This window comes from Mesoplodon densirostris, chromosome 18, assembly GCF_025265405.1.
Source record: "Mesoplodon densirostris isolate mMesDen1 chromosome 18, mMesDen1 primary haplotype, whole genome shotgun sequence".
Lineage (NCBI taxonomy): Eukaryota > Metazoa > Chordata > Mammalia > Artiodactyla > Ziphiidae > Mesoplodon > Mesoplodon densirostris.
This window is the reverse complement of record NC_082678.1, coordinates 59046076-59070516: the sequence shown is the minus strand read 5'-3', so window position 1 is coordinate 59070516 and position 24441 is coordinate 59046076. Positions and strand designations below refer to the sequence as shown.

Sequence of the window (24441 nt, the reverse complement as noted above, 5' to 3'; positions counted from 1 at the left end):
TCTCTTAGGCCTCTCCATCTATAGAAATCCTCTCTCAATCCCTCCTTTGAGGACTTATTGAAGAAACTGGACCATTTGTCCTGTAGGGTTCCTCACATTTTATTTTTTATTTTTTTTTTTCCTTTTTTTGCGGTATGCGGGCCTCTCACTGCTGTGGCCTCTCCCGCTGCGGAGCACAGGCTCCGGATGCGCAGGCCCAGCGGCCATGGCTCACGGGCCCAGCCGCTCCGCGGCATATGGGATCCTCCCAGATCGGGGCACGAACCCGTATCCCCTGCATCGGCAGGCGGACTCTCAACCACTGCGCCACCAGGGAGGCCCGGGTTCCTCACATTTTGATTTTGCTGATTTTAACCCCAGGTTGTCCTCAGCCATGTTTATCTGTTCCTTGTATTTCTGGAAACTGATAGTTTAGGTTTAGATTAGATCTGATTCAGATTAAACTTTTGGTACTATATATTTTGATCAGAAGATATAATGTGTACTTATATTAAAAAAAAAAAATGTTAGTGGGGGCTTCCCTGGTGGTGCAGTGGTTGAGAGTCCGCCTGCTGAAGCAGGGGACACGGGTTCGTGCCCTGGTCTGGGAAGATCCCACATGCCGCGGAGCGGCTGGGCCCGTGAGCCATGGCCGCTGAGCCTGCGCGTCTGGAGCCTGTGCTCCGCAACGGGAGAGGCCACAACAGTGAGAGGCCCGCATACCACACACACACACAAAAATGTTAGTGGTCATTGATTATTGCCTGTATCAGTGGTTCTCAGCCAGGGTTGATTTGGCAATGTCAGAGACAAGTTGTCACAACTTAGGGAGGAGTGCCACTGGTACTTAGGGGATAGAGGCCAGAAATGCTGCTAAACACCCTATAATGCACAGGACAACATCCTACAGCAAGAATCATCAGGCCCAAAATGTCAATAGAGCTAAGGTTGAGAATATATAGCCTAGTTCCAAGATTTCATTAGGGGTTTGCAAAATTGTCTTACTCTAATACTGTTATTCATTCTTTATTTATTAGGTGGAATTGTTCTGTAAAAAAGATACTCTTGTATCAGTTGTTTGGTTACCTGAGGTGCAGTTTATACAGGAAAGGCAGGATAAATGTTTCTTTCCCAGTTTGCAAAATAATGAATTAGTTCCCTAACATCTTCCAAAATTGGCCAATGAATTGTGGTTTTTTTTAGTATAATTATGAACTCATGCTGTTTAACATATTTGTGTTTCAATTAATTGCAGTTATTTTTATTGATGTTCACTTTTTCCCATCTTTAGACACTGGGTGCGTCTTTGTGTAGGTTCTTGAGGTTTTTTTTTGGGCCGTGCAGCATGCGGGATCTTAGTTCCCCGACTGGGGATGGAACCTGTGCCCCCTGCAGTGGAAGTGCGGAGTCTTAACTGGACTGCCAGGGAAGTCCTGGTTGCTGGGTTCTTTTGACATAACCACATAGTCTGATGTTGTACCAGAAAGAAGAAATTAAAGAAACAGATCTGGTGGTTAGATCTGGGTGATAATATTCCTCCACGAGAAAATATACTCATGCAGAGTAGAATATTACTTTGCTCCTTGAGAAATTTGAAGGAATGAAATAAGGTATGGGAAGAAACTTCAACTAGAGCATATTATGTGCTTTGTGTTTAAACTCTGCTTCAAGTTTATTACAAATTTGCCAACTGCGCAAATTGTCTCTAAAAAGGGATTTCACCAGTGGGCTAGCCACACTGAAGCTTTGTGAGAAGGGAAGATATTCAGATTATTATTATTATTTTTTTTTTTGGCAGTACGCAGGCCTCTCACTGTTGTGGCCTCTCCCGCTGCGGAGCACAGGCTCCGGACGCGCAGGCTCAGCGGCCATGGCTCACGGGCCTAGCCGCTCTGCGGCATGTGGGGTCTTCCCGGACCGGGGCACGAACCTGTGTCCCCTGCATCGGCAGGCGGACTCTCAACCACTGCACCACCAGGGAAGCCCAAGCCCCAGATTTTTAATAGGAATGATAACTGTGTACTAAAGATGTAGTTTGACCTTTGATACTTTTCACCTGTATTTATTTTTCATTCTGTGCCTGCTAAGGCTATTTTGCTACTTTATTACAGTCAAACCCTGAGAAAAGAGGTCTATCTAGAGCCTTCTCTAATGTATGTAATGCATTTGATTGATATGTATAATGTAGTCTGTTCACCATTTTCTAATCATTTTGTTTTTTATAAAGCAATCTGAAGAGGATGTGAGTCAGTTTGATTCAAAGTTTACACGTCAGACACCTGTTGACAGCCCAGATGACTCAACTCTCAGTGAAAGTGCCAACCAGGTCTTTCTGGTAAGTGAAAGGATTTCTGATGTAGCCATGGGAAATTTAAGTATGAGGATGGGCCCTTTTCAGTAAGAAACGCCCTTTTTAATAAGAAAATTTCAGTTTGCTTGCTTTATAGTTCATGTAGATAACCTGAGGTGCTTTTTTTTTTTAAAGTTATCCCCTTATAACTTGTTGATAAGTTAGAAAATTCATTCTCATAATCCAGCATTCCATTTTAGCAATTAGAGTCAAAGTATATGATTCCTTTTTTTGAATAGCCCAGTGACTTGAAATGTTTGGCTCAGCATCTTAACTGAAATCCACACAGTCATAGCAGTAGGAGAAGAAGAGATCATAGTAACTATTTTATTCCTGAAACAGCTAAAGATTTTTGTCTCTAGGGAATTTTTAACCTGTTGATTGTGAATATTTGACATCAAAATATATTGGTACATATGTGATTGTAAGCAAATGAATCCTAAGGAGGAGGTATCTGTATTGATTTATACCTTGTCTCCTCAGATAGAAAAACAAAATTTTAGATTTTGATTAACAGAAATGATAGGTTTATATCTGATGATGACCATCATTGCATATTATTTGCCTAGTGCTTATTTTATTACTATAATTACATGTTATGTGAATATCTACCCGATTTTATACCATTTGTTTCCTTTGTCATTTGTCATTATCCTTTGTCATTTCTTTTTGGATTATCCCTAGGCAGAATAGAATATGGGGAAAGTAATCATTTGGAAGTTTTTTTTCTTCCTTATTTGTTTCTGAGTTCACTGGATTTGTTGCTAACTTAATTTTCAAACTTTTTAAAAAAATAATGCTCTCAGTATAACACACCACAGTAGTGTTGTATCTTTGGGGGTGGAGGGTCAGTTCTGAAGTTAGCATGGAATACAAAAATTGTGTATGGGCAAAATAACACTAAGGTCACCATAGTACAGTATGCTTTTGAGTAAACAACATTGAATAGTAATAATTCTATAAATGTATGATTATATGGTGATATAAGAATATACATGCAAAATATAATTTTATAGCATTTTAATTACATAAGAGGGAAAGATGAATGCATGTTGTTAAATTTATGTCAGCATGATGCAAAGTTACTGCATCCCCCTTAGTACAATCTCTTATCAGTTAGGGAAGTAGGCATGATTCATTTTAATTGTGTCATTGCTTTATTTTTTTCTCTCATGATGTGGAATTTTGTTTTCTACTGATGTGGAATTTATACCTTTGATTTAACATACAGACATTATACAGACATTATAGAGTTTTAGCTAGTTTGACAATTGTTTTCCCCCATAAAAAAAAAAAAAGTCTAGAAACACCTTACTACAAAGAAATCTAAAGTTGTGGTGGCAAAAGTTATATATCTAAGCTTTCGTTCCAGTTAAAGTATTGCTGATCTTTTTATTTGTTTGTTTATGGCTGTGTTGGTCTTAGTTGCGGTATCTTTGTTGAGGCATGCAGGATCTTTCATTGTGGCATGCAGGCTCTTCGTTGTGTCATGCAGGCTTTTCTCTAGCTGTGGCGTGCGGGTTTTCTCTTCTCTAGTTGCAGTGCGCAGGTTCCAGGGCACGTGGGCTCTGGAGTTGTGGCACGTGGGTTCCAGAGTGCACGGGCTCTGGAGTTTGTGGCACGCAGGCTCTCTAGTTGAGGCGCACAAGCTCAGTAGTTGTGGCACGCGGGCTTAGTTGCCTGACAGCATGTGGGATCTTAGTTTCCTGACCAGGGGTTGAACCCTCATCTCCTGCATTGGAAGGCAGATTCTTTACCACTGGACCATCAGGGAAATCTGTGTTGAGCTTTTCTTAATTACTTAAATTGGCTAACTAATGAATACAAGAACAATTCATTTGTTAGGTTGTAGCCAGAGTTCTGTACACAAAGTGTATCTGTTTTAAAATTAATTTAAAATAGTAACAGCCCACTTATCTGGAGATAGTGGCTGTAGTAACTTCAGTTCAATTAATATTTCAATTCCTATTAGAATTCAAGGAAATTCAAAGACGATTAAGGCACAGTCTGGTCCTCTTGGTAGTTTTTAGCCCACAAGAACATGCAGGGAAATGGCCTTCGTAGTCCACATGTAGCTGTCACAACAAAGCATATGCTCTACAGAATTGCACCTTACTCTTTAGGACTTCACCCAGAGCCTTATTGAGCCCTTTTATTATAACTCAAGTGCCTACTCATAAGTGACAAGAATAATAAATAGAAGGGAAGATAGGTATAGGATTAACTGTTAAAGGAATGAACATGAACAGCAAGATAAATGATAGCTGATAGCCTAGTAGCAAGGTCCAAGAAAGAACTAAAGCTAACAAAATTGCATTACTGTCTGTTAAAATTAAGTTTTCACAGTGCTGACCCTTATTCATCAGGAAAATCTGAATTTATCCATTCATTGGTATAAAATCAGAAAGATCACACGTGCCAAGTTAGAGAATTCTATTTTTACTTTGGCCTAATAATGAGAAACTGTTTGGGGGTGATAATGTTAGTTGCTTATATGCATGTGGCTAGAAACACTAGAATTTTCTTTGCATTTATCTTTGTATTTAACATCTTAATGTAGAGCCTACATTTTCCTGTTTTGTTCTCCTCCTTTCAGTAGAGTGCAAATTTGTTTGCTGGCATATGGGGCTCAATAGAATTCTGCTCTCTGGAGGTCTGTGCCTCCAGAAATGACTGGAAAGAAGGTAACGGGTGTGAAATGAGGTTGAGGAGACTGGACAGTATCCACACTGGTGATTTTAGGTGTACATCATTGTCTTGGTGTGTCAGAGATTGAACCACCACATTTTCTTGATGTACATGACAAAATCCTATTCTGTAGTCCACTGTTACTGTCTTTCAGGGTTTTACATATGTGGCTCCATCTGTACTTGAAAGCGTGAAAGAAAAGTTTTCCTTTGAACCAAAAATCCGGTCACCTCGAAGATTTATTGGCAGCCCACGGACACCTGTCAGGTATTCAGACTTTGTTATTCTTTTTTTTAACCTGGAAGAGCATTGCTTAAGAAATTTATGCCAAGTTACATAAATGGAAGCTCTGTCATTCTCTGTGACATAAGCACAGCATCGACACCTTCTAATATTGCAAGTGACTAGTCTGTGACTAATCAATGATAACATGCTATGTAGTTTACCTCCCCTCCTGAAAATAAGCCGTTGCACTGGAAAGTGTACTCGTTAACCATTCATTCAACATTTATTGTGTGCCAGGGGTTGTGCTACCTTCTGGGGACACATGATTAAGACAGGAATTGTCCTTGTCCTGATGAAGCTTACAATTTAGTGAGAGAGAGTCAAAATAAACAAAGAAGGAAATAAAATATGTAATTACAAGTAGCGCCAAATGCTATGCAAAAAAAAAAATAGAGTGTGGTACTAGAATGCAAAAAATAAGAAGGGGACTCCTATTCATGGAGGAATAGCTAGCCGTATAAAACACAGAAATACAAGGATGTTGCAGGTAGAAGAACAGCTCATGCAAAAGCCCTAAGGGAGGAAAAAACTTGGCCTTTTTCTTGGAAACGAAAGGCAGGTCAACATTCCTGAAGTGTGGGGAGCGAGGAAGAGAATGGCAAAGGTTTGGAGAAATATTTTTTTTTTTTTTTTTTTTTTGCGGTATGCGGGCCTCTCTCACTGTTGTGGCCTCCCCCGCTGCGGAGCACAGGCTCCGGACGCGCAGGCTCAGCGGCCATGGCTCACGGGCCCAGCCGCTCCGCGGCATATGGGATCCTCCCAGACCGGGGCACGAACCCACGTCCCCTGCATCGGCAGGTGGACTCTCAACCACTGCACCACCAGGGAAGCCCTGGAGAAATATTTTAAATGCATTGAGCCGCTGTTTTAAGTGGGGGAGAAAATGATTTTTGTAAAATAAGTATCATTGACGGTTTTATGAGGGCAAGTAGAGAGGTAAAGAGACCATTTAGGAAACTAGCAATTAGTCTAAGGGAGAAATGGCTCAACTTCTGCTTTTGTGCTAATCCACACAAAAATGAAATTAAATGAAAAAAAAAAAAAAGTCACATTACCCCACTCCCTTTAAATGTAAGGGAAATGTTCCTTGTTGAGATAGTACTTGAGACGAATGATAGCTCTTCCTTGTCTTAAAGCCCTGTCAAATTTTCTCCTGGGGATTTCTGGGGAAGAGGTGCTTCAGCCAGCACGGCACATCCTCAGGCGCCTGTGGAGTACCCAATGGAGACAAGTGGGACAGAGCAGATGGATGTGACGACGAGCGGGGAGGCTTCAGCTCCACTTCCAATACGACAGCCGAACTCCGGGCCGTACAAACAACAAGCTTTTCCCATGATCTCCAAACGACCGGAACACCTACGTATGAATCTATGACAGAGCAACGCTTTTAATGAATTTAAGGCAAAAAAGCTGGGGAGGGGATGTGTGAGCATCCCGCAGGGTGAAACAAGAAGACTCAAAATGACAGTCTCGAAGAGTCAGTGTCCTTACATAGAACACATTGGACAGAGGAAAAATAAACATGGATTTTAAAAAATCCATCAATGGTGCAAAAAAACTTAAGTGAAAATAGTACTGCGGAACTCTTAGGCACATCCATTAATTGATTCCTAGCAACATCGTCTCAACCTATCAAGGATTTCATGTTGATGGCTCGAAACTGACAGTATTAAGGGTAGGGTGTTGCTTCTGAATCACTGTTGAGTTCTGATGGTGTCGAAGAAGGGTTATCCTTTCATGAGGCAAAGTATGAGTTTGCCTGTAATACTTGCAACTAAGGACAAATTAGCATGCAAGCTTGGTCAAACTTTCCAGCAACATGGAATCAAAGACGAAAGAAACTTAACAATTGATGTTTTACGTGCAAACAACCTGAATCTTTTTTTATATAAATATATATTTTTCAAATAGATTTTTGATTCAGCTCATCATGGAAAACATCCCAAACTTTAAAATGCGAAATTATGGGTGTGAAGAAAGCCAGACAACTTCTGTTTCTTCTCTTGGTGAAATAATAAAAATGCAAATGAATCATTGTTAACCACAGCTGTGGCTCGTTTGAGGGATTGGGGTGGACTTGGGGTTTATTTTCAGTAACCCAGCTGCAATACCTGTCTGTAATACTAGAAAAAAAAAACCTATTTAATCATTTCTACTTGCAGTACTGTTATGTGCTAAGCTTAACTGGAAGCCTTGGAATGGGCATAAGTTGTATGTCCTACATTTCATCCTTATCCTGGGCCTGCATTGCACTGGAAAAATATCGCCACCTTATACCAGTATTTGGTTCAAGACGTCAAATGTGTTCAGCCTATGGCTGAAGAAGCACAGAAGAGAGGATAAAATGCATATCGAGGGCGGCAAACTGAGAGAGAGAGGAGGGAGGTCCAGGGGAAGAGGGTGTTGCCACGGTCCACCCTCTATGTCTAATCTCTTTACAGCAAATTGGTAAGGTTTTAAGTTTTACTTCTTTTTACTGTTTTTGGTGTCTGCCTTCCTTACATTTTTTCCTCGATGGTTTCAAAAGGAAAAAATGTATTTTTTTTTCCTATATTGGGGCTACATTTTTTGATTGTAAAAGTATTCGATGGCCTTTTGATGAATGTCTTCCACAGTGAATAAGAAAACTCAGTGGCTTAATTTAGGAAACATGTTAACAAGAAACTATGTTTTTGAAAATTGTAATGAAGTCTACATAAGTGACTTACAGGTACAAAGAATAAAAATAAAGGTAACTTTACCTTTCTTAAATACTTCCTGCCTTAAAGAGAGCGTTTCCATGACTTTTAGCTGGTGAAAGGGTTTAATATCTGCAGAGCTTTATAAAAATATTATTTCAGTGCATACTGGTATAATAGACGACCATGCAGTTGCAGTTGAGTCTTACCACCTTTTTGTTTGTCTTTTATAATGTCTTCAGTCTGAGTGTGCAAAGTCAATTTGTAATATTTTGCAACCCTATGATTTTTTTTTAAATAGATGCTGCTTGCTATGTTCTCCAAACCTTTTTGAGCCATAGGATCCAAGCCATAAAATTATTTATGCATGTTGAATTCAGTCAGAAAAAAGCTTTGCTTATTTAAATGGCAGTTCGAGTGAGATAAGATGAAATCCTATGACATTAAGCAAAAGTAGAACCATGAAAAATGATTGGAAATATACCTTTTCAATTGTGGCAATAAATGAAACAATTGATAACAGCTCATCTTCGGACAGAAAGCCTTTTTTTTTTTTTTTTTTAATCACTCCCTCTAGACCTCCTTTTCCCTTATTGCAGCAGTCTCCTGAGAACTTTATAACTGTAGCTAATAAATTAGAAACTAAATAATGGTAAGGGCAGAAATTGTACTTAAAGTGCAGGTCTTTGTTCTCTGGCAGTTTATGATGTCTGAAAAACAGAACCCAAAAAGCTATGGTGATTCGTACAGGCTTCATTTCAGACTGTAAATGGCTTGTACTACTCTGATACTTATTTTCAAATGAGTTTACTAACTATAGTGTTGACTGCCTGACCAAATTCCAGTGAAAGTTTTACACCAGAATATTCCTCCTCAGTCCTATTTGCTAGTAACATTTGCACTGTGATTGGCTGGCTATAACCACCCCATAGTTAAACCAGTTTCATAATTAGTACTGCCAGCAATAGTGGCAAACACTGTAACTTTCTGCATAAAAAGTATTCATTGCACACCTACCATCCACACAAATAAGTTTTTCAGACTTAACATTCAGTGAAGTTAATTTTCTATACTGTGGCAAGTTTATTGAGAAATTGTTTCATAAATGGATATTCCTACTGTGACTGTGAAAACATGTCAAGTGCCACTTTAGTGTCACAGACAGAAAGCACACACCTATGCAATATGGCTTACCCTGTATTTATTTGTAAAAACCCAAGCATAGTTTAAAAATATATGTCAATAATACTAGTCTTGAGTTTCTAAGAAGGTTCTTTATGATTATTCCAGGTAAGTGTATAAAGAGATTAAGTGTTTTTCTTTCATCACTTGATTATTTTCTTTAAAATCAGCTATTACAGGATATTTTTTTATTTTATACATGCTGTTTTTTAATTAAAATATAATCATTGAGAACTGAAGTTTACTAATTTTGATTTTATAAGGTTTGTAGCATTACAGAATAAACTGAGATTTATAAACCAGCTGTGATTAACAATGTAAAGTATTAATTATTGAACTTGAACCAGATTTTTAGGAAAACTGTTATTTCTTTTTCCCCCTTTATGGTCTTAACTAATTTGAATCCTTCAAGAAGGATTCTTCCATACTATTTTTTGAGATAGAAGGTAATTGGGGGGGGAAGAATGCATGTATGATACTCCATAAATTCAACATTCTTTAAGAAATAAATGATTATAAATAAGCTGCATCTTCAATAGTATTAATATCCCAAGCCTTGGATTTTATATTTAATATAGGACCTAACTATTTTGGTTACTTAGTCATATGGTTCCTAGCTTATAAGGGCTAGATCTAAGATTCTTCTCATGAGAAATGTTCGATTTATGCAGAATGGATTTTGAGGCCGTGGAAATGGTTAATTCCTCAAGTAAAAACATCAATGTCCAAACATCTACCTTTTTTCATAGGAGTAGACACTAGCAAGCTGGACAAAATAATCATAAAGTATTTGTTCCACCATGACCTGTGGTCTGTTGCTGATTGATACAAAATTCTTCATGTGTGATTCTTAATTTACCACTATAGCACAAGTATTAGTGGATAATCAGTGGATTTTCTAAAGTAACATTTGAAAGATGGGTTCATCTGTGTTTGCTCTTTAAACTATTAGTTTTTTTCCTACCCCAAGTTGGCTTTGCATCTCCCAGAGTAAATTCTTCAGCTGCCTTATTAGGAGTGCTTTGAGGGTAACACCTTTTCTGCTTTTCATCTTGTGTTTAGTTTACTGTATTAAGTATTTGATTTCAGATTGAATGAATGTAAATAGAAATTAAATGCAAATTTGAATGAACATAAAATAGAAGTGATTTTCTTTTAATTATTATCCTAAGATAGGAAGAAATAACTATCAGGTACACATGTGGTTTCAATAATTTTTCCCATTAACATGCCAGATGTGTTCAGATTCTCATATTTAATAAACTATTTATATATGTGAAGAATGACAGTCATAAAACTGTTTTTGTGGAGGAACTGAAGCAATTTAAATTTATAACAAGTTTTAGTACTGATTTTATATTAGGTGTTAAACATCTGTGATTTCCAAGTTCTGTCAAATAGTAGAATTGAATTGGTTGTTTAAAAAAAAAAGTTCATGTGAAAAGTTATGTGAAAGCCAGCTTCACATAAAAACAATGGAAGACTTTCTTGTGCTAACATACAACAGTTTTTCCAGCCACATTTGTCAACTACATTACCTGATGTGTATGAACAAAATAACATAGTGGACAAATCTGTTTTTAACTAATGTCTCCATACATCTCCCGTCAGATGGGTGTTTTGTGTAAAACCACCTCTTATTTATGAGGTAATTCTATCACACTTGCCAAGGTGGTTTCTCTACAGAAGTTCTCAAATGTACTTCTTTTATAAAACATAGTAGTGATTCTTGATGTTGATAAAACAGTCTTTTAGAGGATGTGATCTGAATTCACAGAATAAATGGGGTTTGGAATCCCTATTCCTGTTTTTGAGGTGAAGGAATAAAAATAGAGAAATGCTTCTAGTTCATCAATGTTTCTAGTGAATGGCAAAGCTCTCCTGTTACATTTCCCTCCTTTTAAATTCATATGTGAACTGCTTTCTTGTTTGTTAAAAAAACAAAAACAAAAAACCCCACTGTCCACCAGGGACTTCTTTTGTTATTCAGTCATATTAAGAAACAAAGCTATCCATATGGCCATAGGGTAAGTAAGTGTGGTAAGTAGGTATCGAATTAGGGCTGAAGTAACCCATGTGGTTACGGTGTTATTCTTATGTTTTTATCAAGAAGTCAGCATATCCTTCACACCCAAATTCTAATCTCAAATTGTCTTTCTCACTCGTCCCCTGCTGCATACCTAAATAACAACTATTAGCTTCACCACAGAGTTAGGAAGGTGATTTAAGGCCAAGTAAGCTTGTTTTTTAGTATTTGCAGTGGTTCTCAAAGTACGTAACATAGTTAAGTATTTCATCCTGAATGAACAGAAACAGTTGCACTTATAATCTAGCAATATTTACCTGGGGAGAAAAGTTACAGGCTAATGTTCTTTTGTCAATTTGGGTGGCCATAAGGCATGAAAAGTGGCTTAACCTGTATCTGGTTGGTCACTATCCTTATTAATCCAGGTTGGTTTAATCTTTGTCTTATCAGCACTGCAAATTTGTTGTCTACCTCTACCTCGTAACTTCTACTTCTCACCACTATCTTTTTCTTGTGTGCAAACTGATAGATGGTAAAAGAGAAAATGGGAGAGGCCTTGCATCTAAATATGTATAATAACCAGTCCTTTGGATTTCTGGTATAGATCCATCCCCCCTTAAAGGTTTCATAGTGAGAGAGAAAGTGCCTCATTCTCTTTCCACCACCCTGCACAAATACCTGTAGGCAAACAAACCACACTCTCCTAAAGCTTTTTTTGGCCTGAGTGCAAGCTTTAATCTTCCAAGTAATGGTGATTCAAGCATGAGACTCCAAAAGTCTTCTGGAGAAGACTAGTTATACAGGGAAATCCTTTTTTTTTTTCTTTTCTTTTTTTTTTTTGGCCATGCACCATGTGGGAGCCTAGTTCCCCGACCAGGGCTCAAACCCACACCCCCTGCATTGGAAGTGCGAAGTCTTAACCACTGGACCGCCAGGGAAGTCCCGAGGAATTCTAAGTGTTTGAGTTGGTCTTGTTTGTCACTCTATTCAAATCATCAGTGAAGCCAGCTGTTTGTAATCCATGTGAATTATTTTAATAATTCAAGAAAGTCCATGGCACTTTCCAAAAAGCAAGATCATGAACATTAAAGCTGATGGCAGGATTGTATGTATGAAGTCCACAAAGAAAAGGAATTTAAATCATCTGTTCTCAATGACTGCTAGTCACAGCTAACCACACTACAGAGAATAATACAGTATTAAAATACTTCATCCTCAGTAAATTAATCTTCCTTAGAAAAATCTGATTGTACAGGTAAAATATAGCATTCAGAGCTTTCATTTAAAATACAAATTTTATGAGAAATTTTAGAATTTTTAGAATGGGAATTATAAAAGTCAATCAATGTTAAAGAAAATTCTACTTTCAGATAATGTGTATCTTAAAATATTATGAAAAATATTCTTTATTACAAAAACAGTGTCAGGAAAGAATCTGAATTCCTCTAAAACCACTAGTTCTAGTTATCCAGTTGTCATTTTGGTAACATTAACAAGAAAACACATTTACAATTTAACACTGCAATCATCTGTCAAATAATTAGGATAGAATAAATGTTGCATATGCATTATGTTGAACATTACTTATATATATATTTTTTAAATACAGGGTTCTTTCATTTAATCTTTTGATAAGCTGGACTACACACTTATTATAATATTCTAAAACCATTTGGAAACATTTTCCTTAACTTCCAGCCCTGAAAATCCATTCTAATGTCTTTACCAATAGTCACTGTAACCAAATAAAATTAGTGTTTTGTGGCCTTAATATTAAGTTTAGAACTTAATATATTTGAAGATGTGATGAAGTGGCTCCATCTTGCCATTTGTTTATATGGTCTGAAATCACAGTTCTGCACAGCGGACATGTTTTCTCTCTGTTAAACCATAAGGTAATGCACTCTTCACAAAATATATGCTGTAAAGGAATTAAGAACTAGATTTTATAGTTGATAACATTTCAATTTTAAATTCATCACATTGCAGAGAATCATACTCTATAGAGCTGAAAGGGAATTTGGAGAACACTAATCCCTTTATCTTACAAGTGAGAAAACAAAGTATAACATTCAAGAACACCGCGGTGTTCGTGGTAGAGGCACAAGTATTATTCTGACTTGTACTATCCATTTAACCATTTTTAATAAAATACAAGCTATCCTCAGGTGATAACTTTAAGATCAAGTATAATGACTAACAGCTTAATAAAGTCTTTGAGGGTTACTGAAATGAAGTACAGGAAAGGGCCTTATACAATCCAGTAACAAATGCTGGTATTCTAAAAGACTAGTATTCAATTATTAAAAATAGTCTGTTTCCCAGTCACTTTGGTATCCAGTCTGCCACTTGAATTTTTTTTTCCCCCTTTATACACTCCTCTACATAAAAATCATTAGAACTGGGCTTCCCTGGTGGCGCAGTGGTTGAGAGTCCGCCTGCCGATGCAGGGGACATGGGTTCATGCCCCAGTCCAGGAGGATCCCACATGCCGCGGAGCGGCTGGGCCCGTGAGCCATGGCTGCTGAGCCTGTGCATCCGGAGCCTGTGCTCCGCAAAGGGAGAGGCCACAGCAGTGAAAGGCCCGCGTACCGCGAAAAAAAAAAAAAATCATTAGAACTAAGGGACAAGATTTAGCTAACCTACCAAACCCCTAATCACAAGTAAGAAATTAGTAGTATGTGCCCTGAAGCTACTTTCTGCTGAACAGTGTCTAATATATTTCCCTATAAGTAACATAAATGTGACATTTGCAGATCACAGAGAAGTGCTGTATTGAGGTTGCTTAAAAATACAGTTACCTGACAGGTGAGAAGAATTGGCTTTTGAAATTCAGCTTGACATATTGAACAAATATCATCCACATCTGAACACTGTCTCTTGCTGGCAGCCACTCCGTAACTCTATAAAGATAAGAAGTTATGTTCCTACAAATTTCTTTTTTGTTCCTTAAATACATTGATGGTACTGTATTTCTCAAATCTCCAAGGAACTAGGCATTTGAAAACTCTCCCAAAGGATATAAACATTTCAGAGCTGAACTATGTATGCAGAACGATGCCTGGATGGATCGCATCAAGGTTAACTCACTATGTAATACATAATAGGATATTGGAAGATTGTTAGATTCATTGGATTCCCAAATAATGACAGTGCTTCAAATTCAAATGGCTTAAGAGACTAAGTGATCTGAAATATAATACAGCATTATGCAATCTATATTCATGTACTATGTGACCCAGTACTGCCAAATTGAGCCCACTTATTACCTATGACACTTTTCAAAAAAGTCAATCCAGAGCTTGGCTGGCTGAATGTAACTCATGTAGAGACTACTTTAAAAATAGGTTTCTGTGCTCCACACTGGAGATTTGATTCAGTAGGTCCAGACATACCAGGATGTAACCCAGGAATCTAATTCTTGAAAGCTCTCCACATGAGTTCAATGTGAAGGAGGTTTGGGGACCACTGAACAGTATCCTGCCACTAAATCTAAAAATAATTATCATCCTTACTTATCACAAAAGTCGGAGCATTTAAGTACTAGGAAAGAATGGTAAAATTTTACAGAAGAACTGTAATTGCAAAATGTCACTTGGGTAGAGTTATACTATCAAACTGAATAATAACACAAATCTTTGAATTTCCTTTTCTTCTTAAGTCCTAAAGAAAAAGTTTCTGATCTCTTTAAGATCTTAATAACTTCCTTACCAAATTCAGCAGAATTTAGTCATTAACTAGATGTGAAAAAGTGTTACAAATGAGATCAGCTTTCTGTAGAAATGACGTGGAAAATGCGGCTGAGGAAAAGAAAGAACGCCCAAGTTTCAGTCATGGTAATGACAGCAAAAGCCTGACTTGACTCAGCAACCTGAAGCTGTGACCGAAACTTCTTGTTGTCGAGGGTTAACAAAATCAAAGTAAGACTCAAAGGATAAAAACATTGAAAATTAAGATTTTTTGAGATTGGTCATGTTAAAGATTCCAGAAACAAATTGAGATACTGATGGATGATCTTGGTGCCAATTTCCCTTCAATAAATGTCATTTAGCAGAGTACACTGCAGATATGTATGCTGACAAGCTTTTAAAATAGCACTCCTGTCTGGCAGTTTGCAGACTCCCTTCAGGTGAAGACATCCTGATGATGATTGCCAATTTCAGGCAATGCCATTTTCATTAAGGAACATGAGAATCCCAGGAATAAAACAGAGTGGACTGTGATAGTCTCTTTATGCTTCACAGAGAAAGAATATCAAAAGTATTTCAGCTCAAGCCTTACTAGATTAATTGCTACGGCAAAGTGGCCGATACATAATCAACTGAATAAACTCAAAAGCTGAAGTCTCAATTTTATTGTATCTTATCTAAAGAAAGAAGTCTGAATAGGATGCAGCAAAACTTAATACAGTACTGTCTTCAGGAAAGGGTGCCCTGGCCAGTTAGTTTACTCCACTTTGTTGGTATAATCCTGTTTTTTTTTTAAACATATATTAGATTGGCATTCTTGTACGTCAGATTCCCCTGAGTCCTGACCACATAATTGTTAAGTACCTAATGGACTGCAAAACTGAGAATCAAACTCTGAAATCTGGTGATCACACTTACATACTGAGAACTTCTGAGGCTACTAAATAGCAAATGAGCTATTTATCATTTGGGCTATGACACCCTTTTTCTGCAGTTTGTAACATCAGTAGAATAACATAATAAAGTTACAGTTGACATTGGAGTCTCAATTTATTGTTAAAATTGTTTTGTTATTGTTAAATGTACTGTTATTGTCATGAACTTATTTGTGCATACAGAACTGCATACTGGGGAAATTTTTCCAGTAAGAAAATTTCAAGGGACATGATTTTTGGTAATGAGCTTTTTTCATATACACAAAAAATTATAGTATAAGCACTTTCACAGAAGTTGAATAGGAGTTAATGAAAATACACAAAGCTACTATTTGTGGATTTAAAAAAGGAAGAGAAACAAAAGTTCATAAGATTTTTAAGGGAATGTTTATAAACCCTTAAGAATGTCAAGTGATTTGAAAGGGCAAGAGGCAAACTCAAATATATAAGTGGTTGTCAACTATCAGGTGGTTGTCAATGTGCAAGTTAAACTTATCACAGAAACAAAACCTCTATATCATCACAGCCCCAAGTGCCAAAGTACAAGAAGTTTTTCTAAAAAACCATGTAATTATGAAATCTGCATTTGTAAAACTGCTGAACTAAAACATTTTTATAATGAAGAAAGAAAGATAAAAAGTGTTTTTTCTGATTAAAAAATACTTACTGGTCGTGTAAAAAATATTCGCAAGACCCGTCTGAAAGTTCTCAGATGTCCAAAAAAGTCCAGAAGCTGAAAGAGAAAATAATTCATTTATTCAAAGAGCCTTACCTGCTAAACTCAGAGATCAAAGCTAATATCAAATACTGATATTAATTTTATGCTCATTGCATATCACAACTAATCATTTCATTCTAAATATATTTAAAGTCCAATTATGGAATATTTTACTCAATTTATCAGTTTCAGCCAACTCTTAACCAAAATGAAGTACATCTGAATGCCTAGAGTTACAATTTGGTCAAGATAAATACAAACTTAACTAAATCAAAGGCAAGGCAATTTTATCTGGTTCACATGTCCTTAACCTATTTAACGTTTCATAAAGTGATTAAGTTGAGGGGAACAGGCATAGAGGGAACAGGACAAGATACTCCACTAGTTTGAGAATTATGTGTATGACAGATGCTACTGTAGGGGATGGGTATGTTCTATTCTGCTTGTTCCCCTCCACCTTAGATAATCCATGCTTAGAGGTCCACTCCCCCAATAAAATCTGAGAACCACTGGATTAAGATACTTATTTCCATTTCTCCATTTCTAAGTAGATATAGAATCTGCCATTACTTCAAACTAGTGATATGAAGATACACTATAAAATATATAAAGAGAAAAGCAGTCCTAAGTAAAATATGTAAACAGTATTATATGAATCATTATAAATGATAAGATTGATTATGTTACCTACTTTTAGTATGAGGTACAGTAAAGCCAGCAATATCCCAAGACTCCATCTAGTTACATGACCAAACTCCCCATAGCTTATAAGGTAACGGAACCAAACTGGTACGGGGACAAAAGTTCGGTAATACTGACATAATTCTTCTAAAACCATATACCAATAACCCTAAAAAGGAAGAAAAAGGAAAACAAATAGAGCCACCCAAGGTACTAACATGCACAATGCAAATACTTCATATTGGGCTGAGAACATCATGGGTATATGGCACAATAACACAACTATAAAATTAATCTTCATAATGATAATGGTTATGACGGACAACCTCAACTTGGTTCTTTAGATATTACAGTCACTGAGTGGTCTGTTTTCAAAGAATTTCTAAAGAGTGAAAATGTTTTATGTATAATAAAACATTTTGCTGATTATAAAAATTTAAAGTTTTCAATGAATATGAAAAAACACTGAATAACTGCCTAAGTCAGTTATCAATTATCAATTAATAATGCCCTGGAGGAAAACAGAAGTATAAATGTATATTTTCCCATATATGATGTGGGGACTCATTTTTAGATTATTCCAAAGCAAATATAATTGATTTTATTGGAATAGATTAATATTTAGGTTCAAGTCTTTGACCAAATAGCTGCCAGTCTGAGATAATATAGATAATTAAAATTAGGTTATTGAGCAAACTGAAAAATTATAGAAGGAATCATTTAAGCAAAGACTAAATAGAATTAATATGGTCTGCTAACATCTTTCCAATAAAACATATTACTTTCTTACCTTGGATTTAAAAGGCATGACGAAAGAAGGCACCAATAAAATAAGGCATTTTAAGCCCATGAAGAGGAATTTCAGAATGAAGTCTGTAATTCCAACAATCCAAAGTATGTCCCAGAAGCTCGAATAGTCCAAAGTAGGATTTAAAAAAATTAAGCTACCAAGAGAAAAACATCAAAACTTAACAGAGCAACATAAAAAGATAAAAGTGTCGATGGGGGTTCTAAATTTGCTACCAAATATTTAATGTGTAAAAATAAAGAGTTTGGCAAGATGCTAGAGTTCATGTAAATAGAATGGAAGGTCATTTTGCTTATTTTAAAGAGACCTTTTAGGGCCTTCCCTGGTGGCACAGTGGTTAAGAATCTGCCTGCCAATGCAGGGGACACGGGTTCAAGCCTTGGTCTGGGAAGGTCCCACATACCGCAGAGCAGTTAAGCCTGTGCACCACAACTACTGAGCCTGCGCTCTAGAGCCCGCGAGCCACAACTACTGAGCCCGTGTGCCACAACTATGGAAACCCACACGCCTAGAGCCCATGCTCTGCAACAAGAGAAGCCACTGCAATGAGAAGCCTGCGCACTGCAAGGGAAGAGCAGGACCCGTTCACCACAACTAGAGAAAGCTCACATGCAGCAACGAAGACCCAATGCAGCCAAAAATAAATTTATAAAAAAAACTTCTTAAATGTTTGAATTTCAAATCTTCCCTCCATAAAGAACGAGTCTTCCTAACTTGTCATGATTGATATCTTTCTAGCCTATAATCTGGAAAACTCACAAATACTCCGTATCTGCCAGTCTGTCTTCAGCCAACTCGTCAGGAGTCTAACCCCTCCTTTCCGCTGAACTGTTTTTGTCAAGATCGCCAACTCCCTCCCTCTTGCTAAATTCGAAGGTCACTTTTTCCCCCTCTTCTCTCCTTGAAATACTTTCTTCCTAGACTTCTGATACCACTCTCTTCTAGTTGTTCTCATGTGACTGATGGTTCCTTTTTAAAAAATATTTATTCATTTATTATTTTTGGCTGCATTGGGTCTTCGTTGCTGCGCACGGGCTTTCTCTAGTTGCGGTGAGTGGGGGCTACTCTTTGTTGTGGTGCGCGGGCTTCTCATTGCGGTGGCTTCTCTTGTTGTGGAGCACAGGCTCTCAGCGCAAGGGCTCAGCGGTTGTGGCTTGCGGGCTCTAGAGCACAGGCTCAGTAGTTGTGGCGCACGGGCTTAGTTGCTCCGCGGCATGTGGGATCTTCCTGGATGAGGGCTCGAACCCGTGTCCCCTGCACTGGCAGGCGGATTTTTAACCACTGCACCAGCAGGGAAGTCCCTGATGGTTCCTTCTTAAGTCTCCTTTTGCTGCTCCTCCTCTGGCTAATTGTGGGCATGTTCAGTCCTGGGCCCTCTCCTCTGTCTATACTTTCTTACCCTGGTTAGTCTTGTCAAGTTCCTTGGTTTTTAAATATCAACCATATGCTGATAACACCAAAATTTACAGCCCTAAACTCTACTCTGAGCTCATGACAAATATCTATAATCACTTTAACAGTTCTACGTGGCCTCTCAAACTTAACATGTTCAAAACAAAATTACTGATTTTCCCTCAAAACCAGTTCCTTCCCCAGTCTTTCCCAGCCCAGTAAATGGCACCACCATCCAGGCAGTTGCTTAGGCTAAAAAAACCCCGTATCACCCTTGATTCTTCCCCCTTACCTACTCACCCAATCCAATCCGAGTGGTACTGTCTACACCTACAAACTATATCCCAGATTGGTCCACATCTCTCCAACTCCACTGAAACCAGGACTTCTAATTATCTGATTAAAGCTGAAAATTCAGAACACTTCCATCTGACATGGAAACTTATCAACTACTGTCCTTTAGCAAGTCTTCTTCTAGAGACAAAGATCAAGTGTTCTTATCACACATCACACAAGAAGGTAACTAAGGGAGGTGATGGATATATTAGCTTGATGTGGTAATCATTTCACAATGTATACATATATCAAAACATGTTGTATATTTTAAATATATACAATTTTTATTTATCAAAAAAGATCACCAACAACAACCTAATGGTATTTAGTAACTACTGATTATTTAAGTAAAAATTTAAGTATCAAAAATTAAGTATTTATTGAGCACTTGCTATGAGGCAAGGCACTGGCTATAAAAATGTGAGTAAGTCACTTTAAGCTCTCAATCTTGGAAGGAGACGGATAGGTAAAAATTGAACTCTAAGTATGTGCAAGTAAGATATATGCAAAGTGCTATGGAATATACGATTACATAAAAATGTGATTGTGCACTTGGACCTCTAATTACCTGTAATAAAGTGACTGAGAATGAAAGGTGTAATATAAAAGAACAGAAGATCCTGCTAAGAATACCAGTAACCAAGCACACTGAATCTTTGAGCACCTTTCCTGAAAAATAAACAATTTTATAATTTGTTACTTTGAATTATGCCAGAATTTTAAATATCATTAAACTATTTTAATGACTAATTTATTAACTTAGAACATTTTAATAGATTAATAAAAATACAGAATATTTGTTAAATTGTACATCATCACATTCTATTTTATATACCTTTAGTGAAGAAAACAAAACACATAAACAGATTTTTAAAATACAAGTTTCCTCACTTTGTAACAACATTACCTATGTTTCAAAGCCAAATCTTCTACAGACTGACATAAAGGACCTACGTAAATAAAAACTTCACTTCTGCAGCTTCCTATTTTTACCTTCCCAACAAAACAGACCTTTAAAAACTGCATTTATGTTACCAGGGTTTATAAATATAATTTTAAACATTCTCAATTCAATAAGAATTTAATAAAATAATGTTTTTAATCTGTTTTATAGTTGTTTTAATTACTAGTTTAATTAAAAATTTTACTAGTTTTAAACCCTGAATTAAACTTTTATGGTTTGACAGGTTCTAACTATGAATTTTCAGGTCAAAATGTATGATCCTTTACACAGATATAACCCTTTAAAGTTGCTTGAAGGTGAAATTTTATAAACTAATCCTGTTTTCCCAATAATTTACATGAATAGGAATCTTTTATAATTTCTTATGGAAAAACTTCCTGGGTTTAGTTTTCTTTAAATAAGAGAAACCTAAATAAAGAGTTCAATACCCATTTATTCAGTGTATGTTTTATTTAACTATTTTAAATCTTATAGTACAACAGCTGAAGTTTTTAATGATGATGATATTACTTAGTATGGTCAAACTAACTTAAAACATGATAGCACTTGACAAATCAGATCAAATAGTGTGTTCTAAACCTTTTAATCCTTCTATCTAGTTTTTCTTTATCAGGAACCCAATATACAAAGAAAATAAGGTGAATCAATTCAGTATTAGGACAGATCATTTATTCCAGGTCATTTAGATAACATTTATTATATCATGGATGGTACATTATGTCTATTTAAATTTATCAGATAAACTATCTTATCTTTATTCCTATTTCTCTCAAAAATGAGTATATAATTCTACAGGGAGAAACATTTAATGATTTTTTAGTTGCTGGTTATACTTACTCTTAGAAAAACCTGATTTACAATGCTTTTGTTTGCATATATAAAAGTTGTAAGCAGCCCAATTCCAAGAGAAATTCCTGTTAGAAAATAAGGTCCAGTTAATTGAAAAGAAAAAAAAGAGCTAACATGACATGAATTTAAAGGAAGCATATACAATTTTTAAAACTAACAGAAAATAAGAAACTGAAATACATAGGTTAAAGTAGATTACCAATAAAGAAAGAAAATTAGCTGCATATGGTAATGAAACAGTTCAATGTTTTCTTATACCCTACCTGTTATATGCTGCATAACAAGTTTGACACCCAGAATCAAAATATATGGAAGACCTTTATGCAGCCACTTGAAGAGATATCGGAATTCTGAGAAGGAGCTACTACCATGATCTCCAGACTCCGTCTCGGTATCATCAGGTTGCCTTGCTTCATTGTGGGAGTGACTCCGTAAGCGACTGTGTACACATCCATGGGTACAGCTGTGGACACCTGACCTTATATTTCTGGAGCTTGGATTTTCAGCACATTCTTTAGGCATGGAGTTTATCTGAATATGAACATCTCCAGAATAAAGACAGGAAGCTTCTCCTGTCAATCTTGTTGGGACACACTGGGAGGCTGAGGCATCCTCACTGCCTGCAGCTCCTGAAGGGCTGTGCAGTTGGCTACAGCTGGCTTGCATGACCCCTGAATACTTCTCTGTGATCCAGATTTCTTTGCTTCAGGACTCTGTCTCCTAAAAATCAAAGCGCAGAAAATATTCTAAGTGAACAGTTAAGTACAGGCAATATAGTGCTCACTAGGAATAATGTATTCACTAAAGGAGAGGCTGATAGTCACAGTACATGAATTATTTCCAGGTTATCTACTGCTTATTACTAGAATCCTCCATCTTCTCCCTTTATGCGAAGGCTCTGCTGCCCTAGGCAGACTATCCTTTAGGGAACATCTGCTACCAAAAAAGTTTAGCTTCAGATGCCTCCAGTTCTCTAATGACAGAAGGAACTGGCAAAACAGTCAAAGTTTGGGTGCTCGGCAGACGTTAATGAGTACTAGTACTCAATCATACTAGAACACTTAAGTCCATTTACTTTGTTAACTGGAACAGTTTCATCTCTGATGTAGATTCTACATCTAATGAGTATTTTTTTAGCGTGTGGAAAGGTTAGGAAGAAAAAAGCATCAAATCTTAACTCATTAAGTATCATCATGGAGAACTAATAATAAACATTTCATTTAGGTGACCTACAAATTTCGTTTTATGCTGAAACAGCTTTCCCAAAGCTAATAAAAAAGTTTCCAATAATTAATACCAAGAGCATTACCTTTTCCTGCCCCCCGCAAGGATCTTACCTAAATACCTTTAAAATAGGAAGACTTGGGGAGTCACCATGTAATTGCTAAGTGACTCTTTATTCTGAATAAGGATAATTATGTAGTCTGCACATTAAAAATGCCACCTTGGAGGGGAGGGGCGTCGGGAAAGAGAACACTGGCACGGAAAGATCCCTAAATGACGAGTGTGGGTAGACGTCGAGGATCCAGCTGACGAAACACAGAGGCTTTCTGCCGTTTCTGTAGGAGGAAGCTGGGGTTAACGTCAGGGCATGTTCTGTGTCATTCTATTTCATTCCTAGGTTTGGATTTTCTTTTCTTTTCTTTTTTTTTTTTTTCAGTTACTGTTGGGCGGTTTGGTTTTTAGTGCCATTCACTAGAGGCTTTCACTGATGCTCCAACGCCACGACTGCTATTTATTTCCTCCAACCTCTGAAGACCGACGCTGGACGGGAGAATTTCAGCTTCTTTTTCCACAAATAAAAACAGAACCCTCCCCCTTTCCTCCAAGTACGAGCAAGAAAGGGGAGAAAAGGGAAGAAAAGTAAACGCAAAGGGCTCTTCCGGAATCTCCAGGACAGATTTTTCCTCCCACGTTCGACCTTCGAGTGCCTCAGTTATTCTACCCAGAGCCCATTTCGCCGCGGCCCCTCGCCTCCTTCGCCCGCTTCCCCCAGGCCTGACCTCTCATGACGATGAGCGCACCGAGTCCCGGGCAGCGACTGCAGAAACAGCGGGAGAAGCCGCGAGGCCTTCAGTCAAGGCCATCACCTTCAGACCCACCGCCAACAACTACCGCCCAGCTCGGCGGCGGCGGCGACGGCGGCGCGCGCGCTCCCGGACGTCCTCACGCGCGCGCGCCTCGCCCCCGCGCGACGCGCCGAGGGACTGGCAGCGACGACGGGGCGGGGGAGAGGCCGTCTGGGGGTGTTGGCTGTGAAGAGGCGGCTGTGGTCGGGAAGCGCCCGCAGGCGTCTGCGTTAAACAATAAGCGAATGTGCGTAGGTTTGTGTAACCCGCCCCACGCCGGTTAGAGGTCTGGACGTTTTGAGGTTAAAAATGTTTTAGCCTCCGGAGCCTCCCCTCGAGGGAGGAGCGTGCTGTTGGGTGCTCACCTGGTCCTGCCCCCGGCGCGCCCGGCTTCTGGAGGCTGCCCAGCGCTTTGGTCCCGCTTGGCTCGCGTCTCCCGGGGCCTGAGTTGGAGGAGCCACGTTGGCGAGGGGTCGGAGCGCCTCTGAGAGAGCTGGGCGGGGCGGGAGTGTTCTGGTGTCGGCTAGCTCAGCTGACCCAGTTGTGGCTGGGCGGTGAAGTTTGAACCGAACTGGGTTTCCGTTACAATCCTAACGTTGCACTGTGAGAACAAGGCCCTGCCGAAACCTGAGGAGATCAGAATCGGAGGGAAGTGGGGGACGGTTTGGGTGGGGGTGGGGGTGGAAGTAGAAGTTAGAGTTTAAAAAACTTGTCGTGTATGGGGTATAGGGGACGCTGTACTATCTTCGCTATAATTGTTCACCGAAAACTGTTGTAAAATAAAAGATTTATTAAGAAAAAGTTTAAACGAA

At 38.0% G+C, this 24441-nt stretch overlaps 2 protein-coding genes across 5 annotated transcripts in view; one reads left to right on the top strand and one right to left on the bottom strand.

Moving 5' to 3' along the window:
* Nucleotides 1–8055, top strand: part of RPS6KB1 (ribosomal protein S6 kinase B1) — a 35138-nt gene extending 27083 nt beyond the window's left edge. Inside the window, exons 13-15 of one of the 3 annotated variants that reach the window (XM_060080950.1) lie at nt 2207–2314; nt 5172–5284; nt 7465–8055. In XM_060080950.1, the coding sequence (XP_059936933.1) occupies nt 2207–2314; nt 5172–5284; nt 7465–7480 (237 nt within the window). In that variant the 3' untranslated portion in view covers nt 7481–8055. Of the gene's footprint in view, nt 1–2206; nt 2315–5171; nt 5285–6438 lie in introns of all 3 variants that reach the window. The other 2 variants (XM_060080949.1, XM_060080948.1) reach the window with 2 other exon arrangements.
* A 4144-nt stretch (nt 8056–12199) lies between these two features.
* Nucleotides 12200–23710, bottom strand: RNFT1 (ring finger protein, transmembrane 1). Of its 2 annotated transcripts, none has more exons than XM_060081846.1 (9): nt 23564–23710; nt 21824–22280; nt 21549–21625; nt 20316–20416; nt 18002–18155; nt 17222–17380; nt 16480–16545; nt 13990–14091; nt 12200–13109 (listed from the first exon to the last, which is right to left on the bottom strand). In XM_060081846.1, exons 2-9 carry the CDS (start codon nt 22224–22226, stop codon nt 12975–12977), a joined length of 1197 nt encoding a protein of 398 aa, XP_059937829.1. In that variant the 5' UTR covers nt 22227–22280; nt 23564–23710; the 3' UTR covers nt 12200–12974. The 2 variants fall into 2 exon arrangements, with proteins under 2 accessions (XP_059937829.1, XP_059937830.1); XM_060081847.1 differs by lacking the exon at nt 23564–23710 and adding an exon at nt 22898–23539.
* Between the last annotated feature and the right edge of the window lie 731 nt (nt 23711–24441).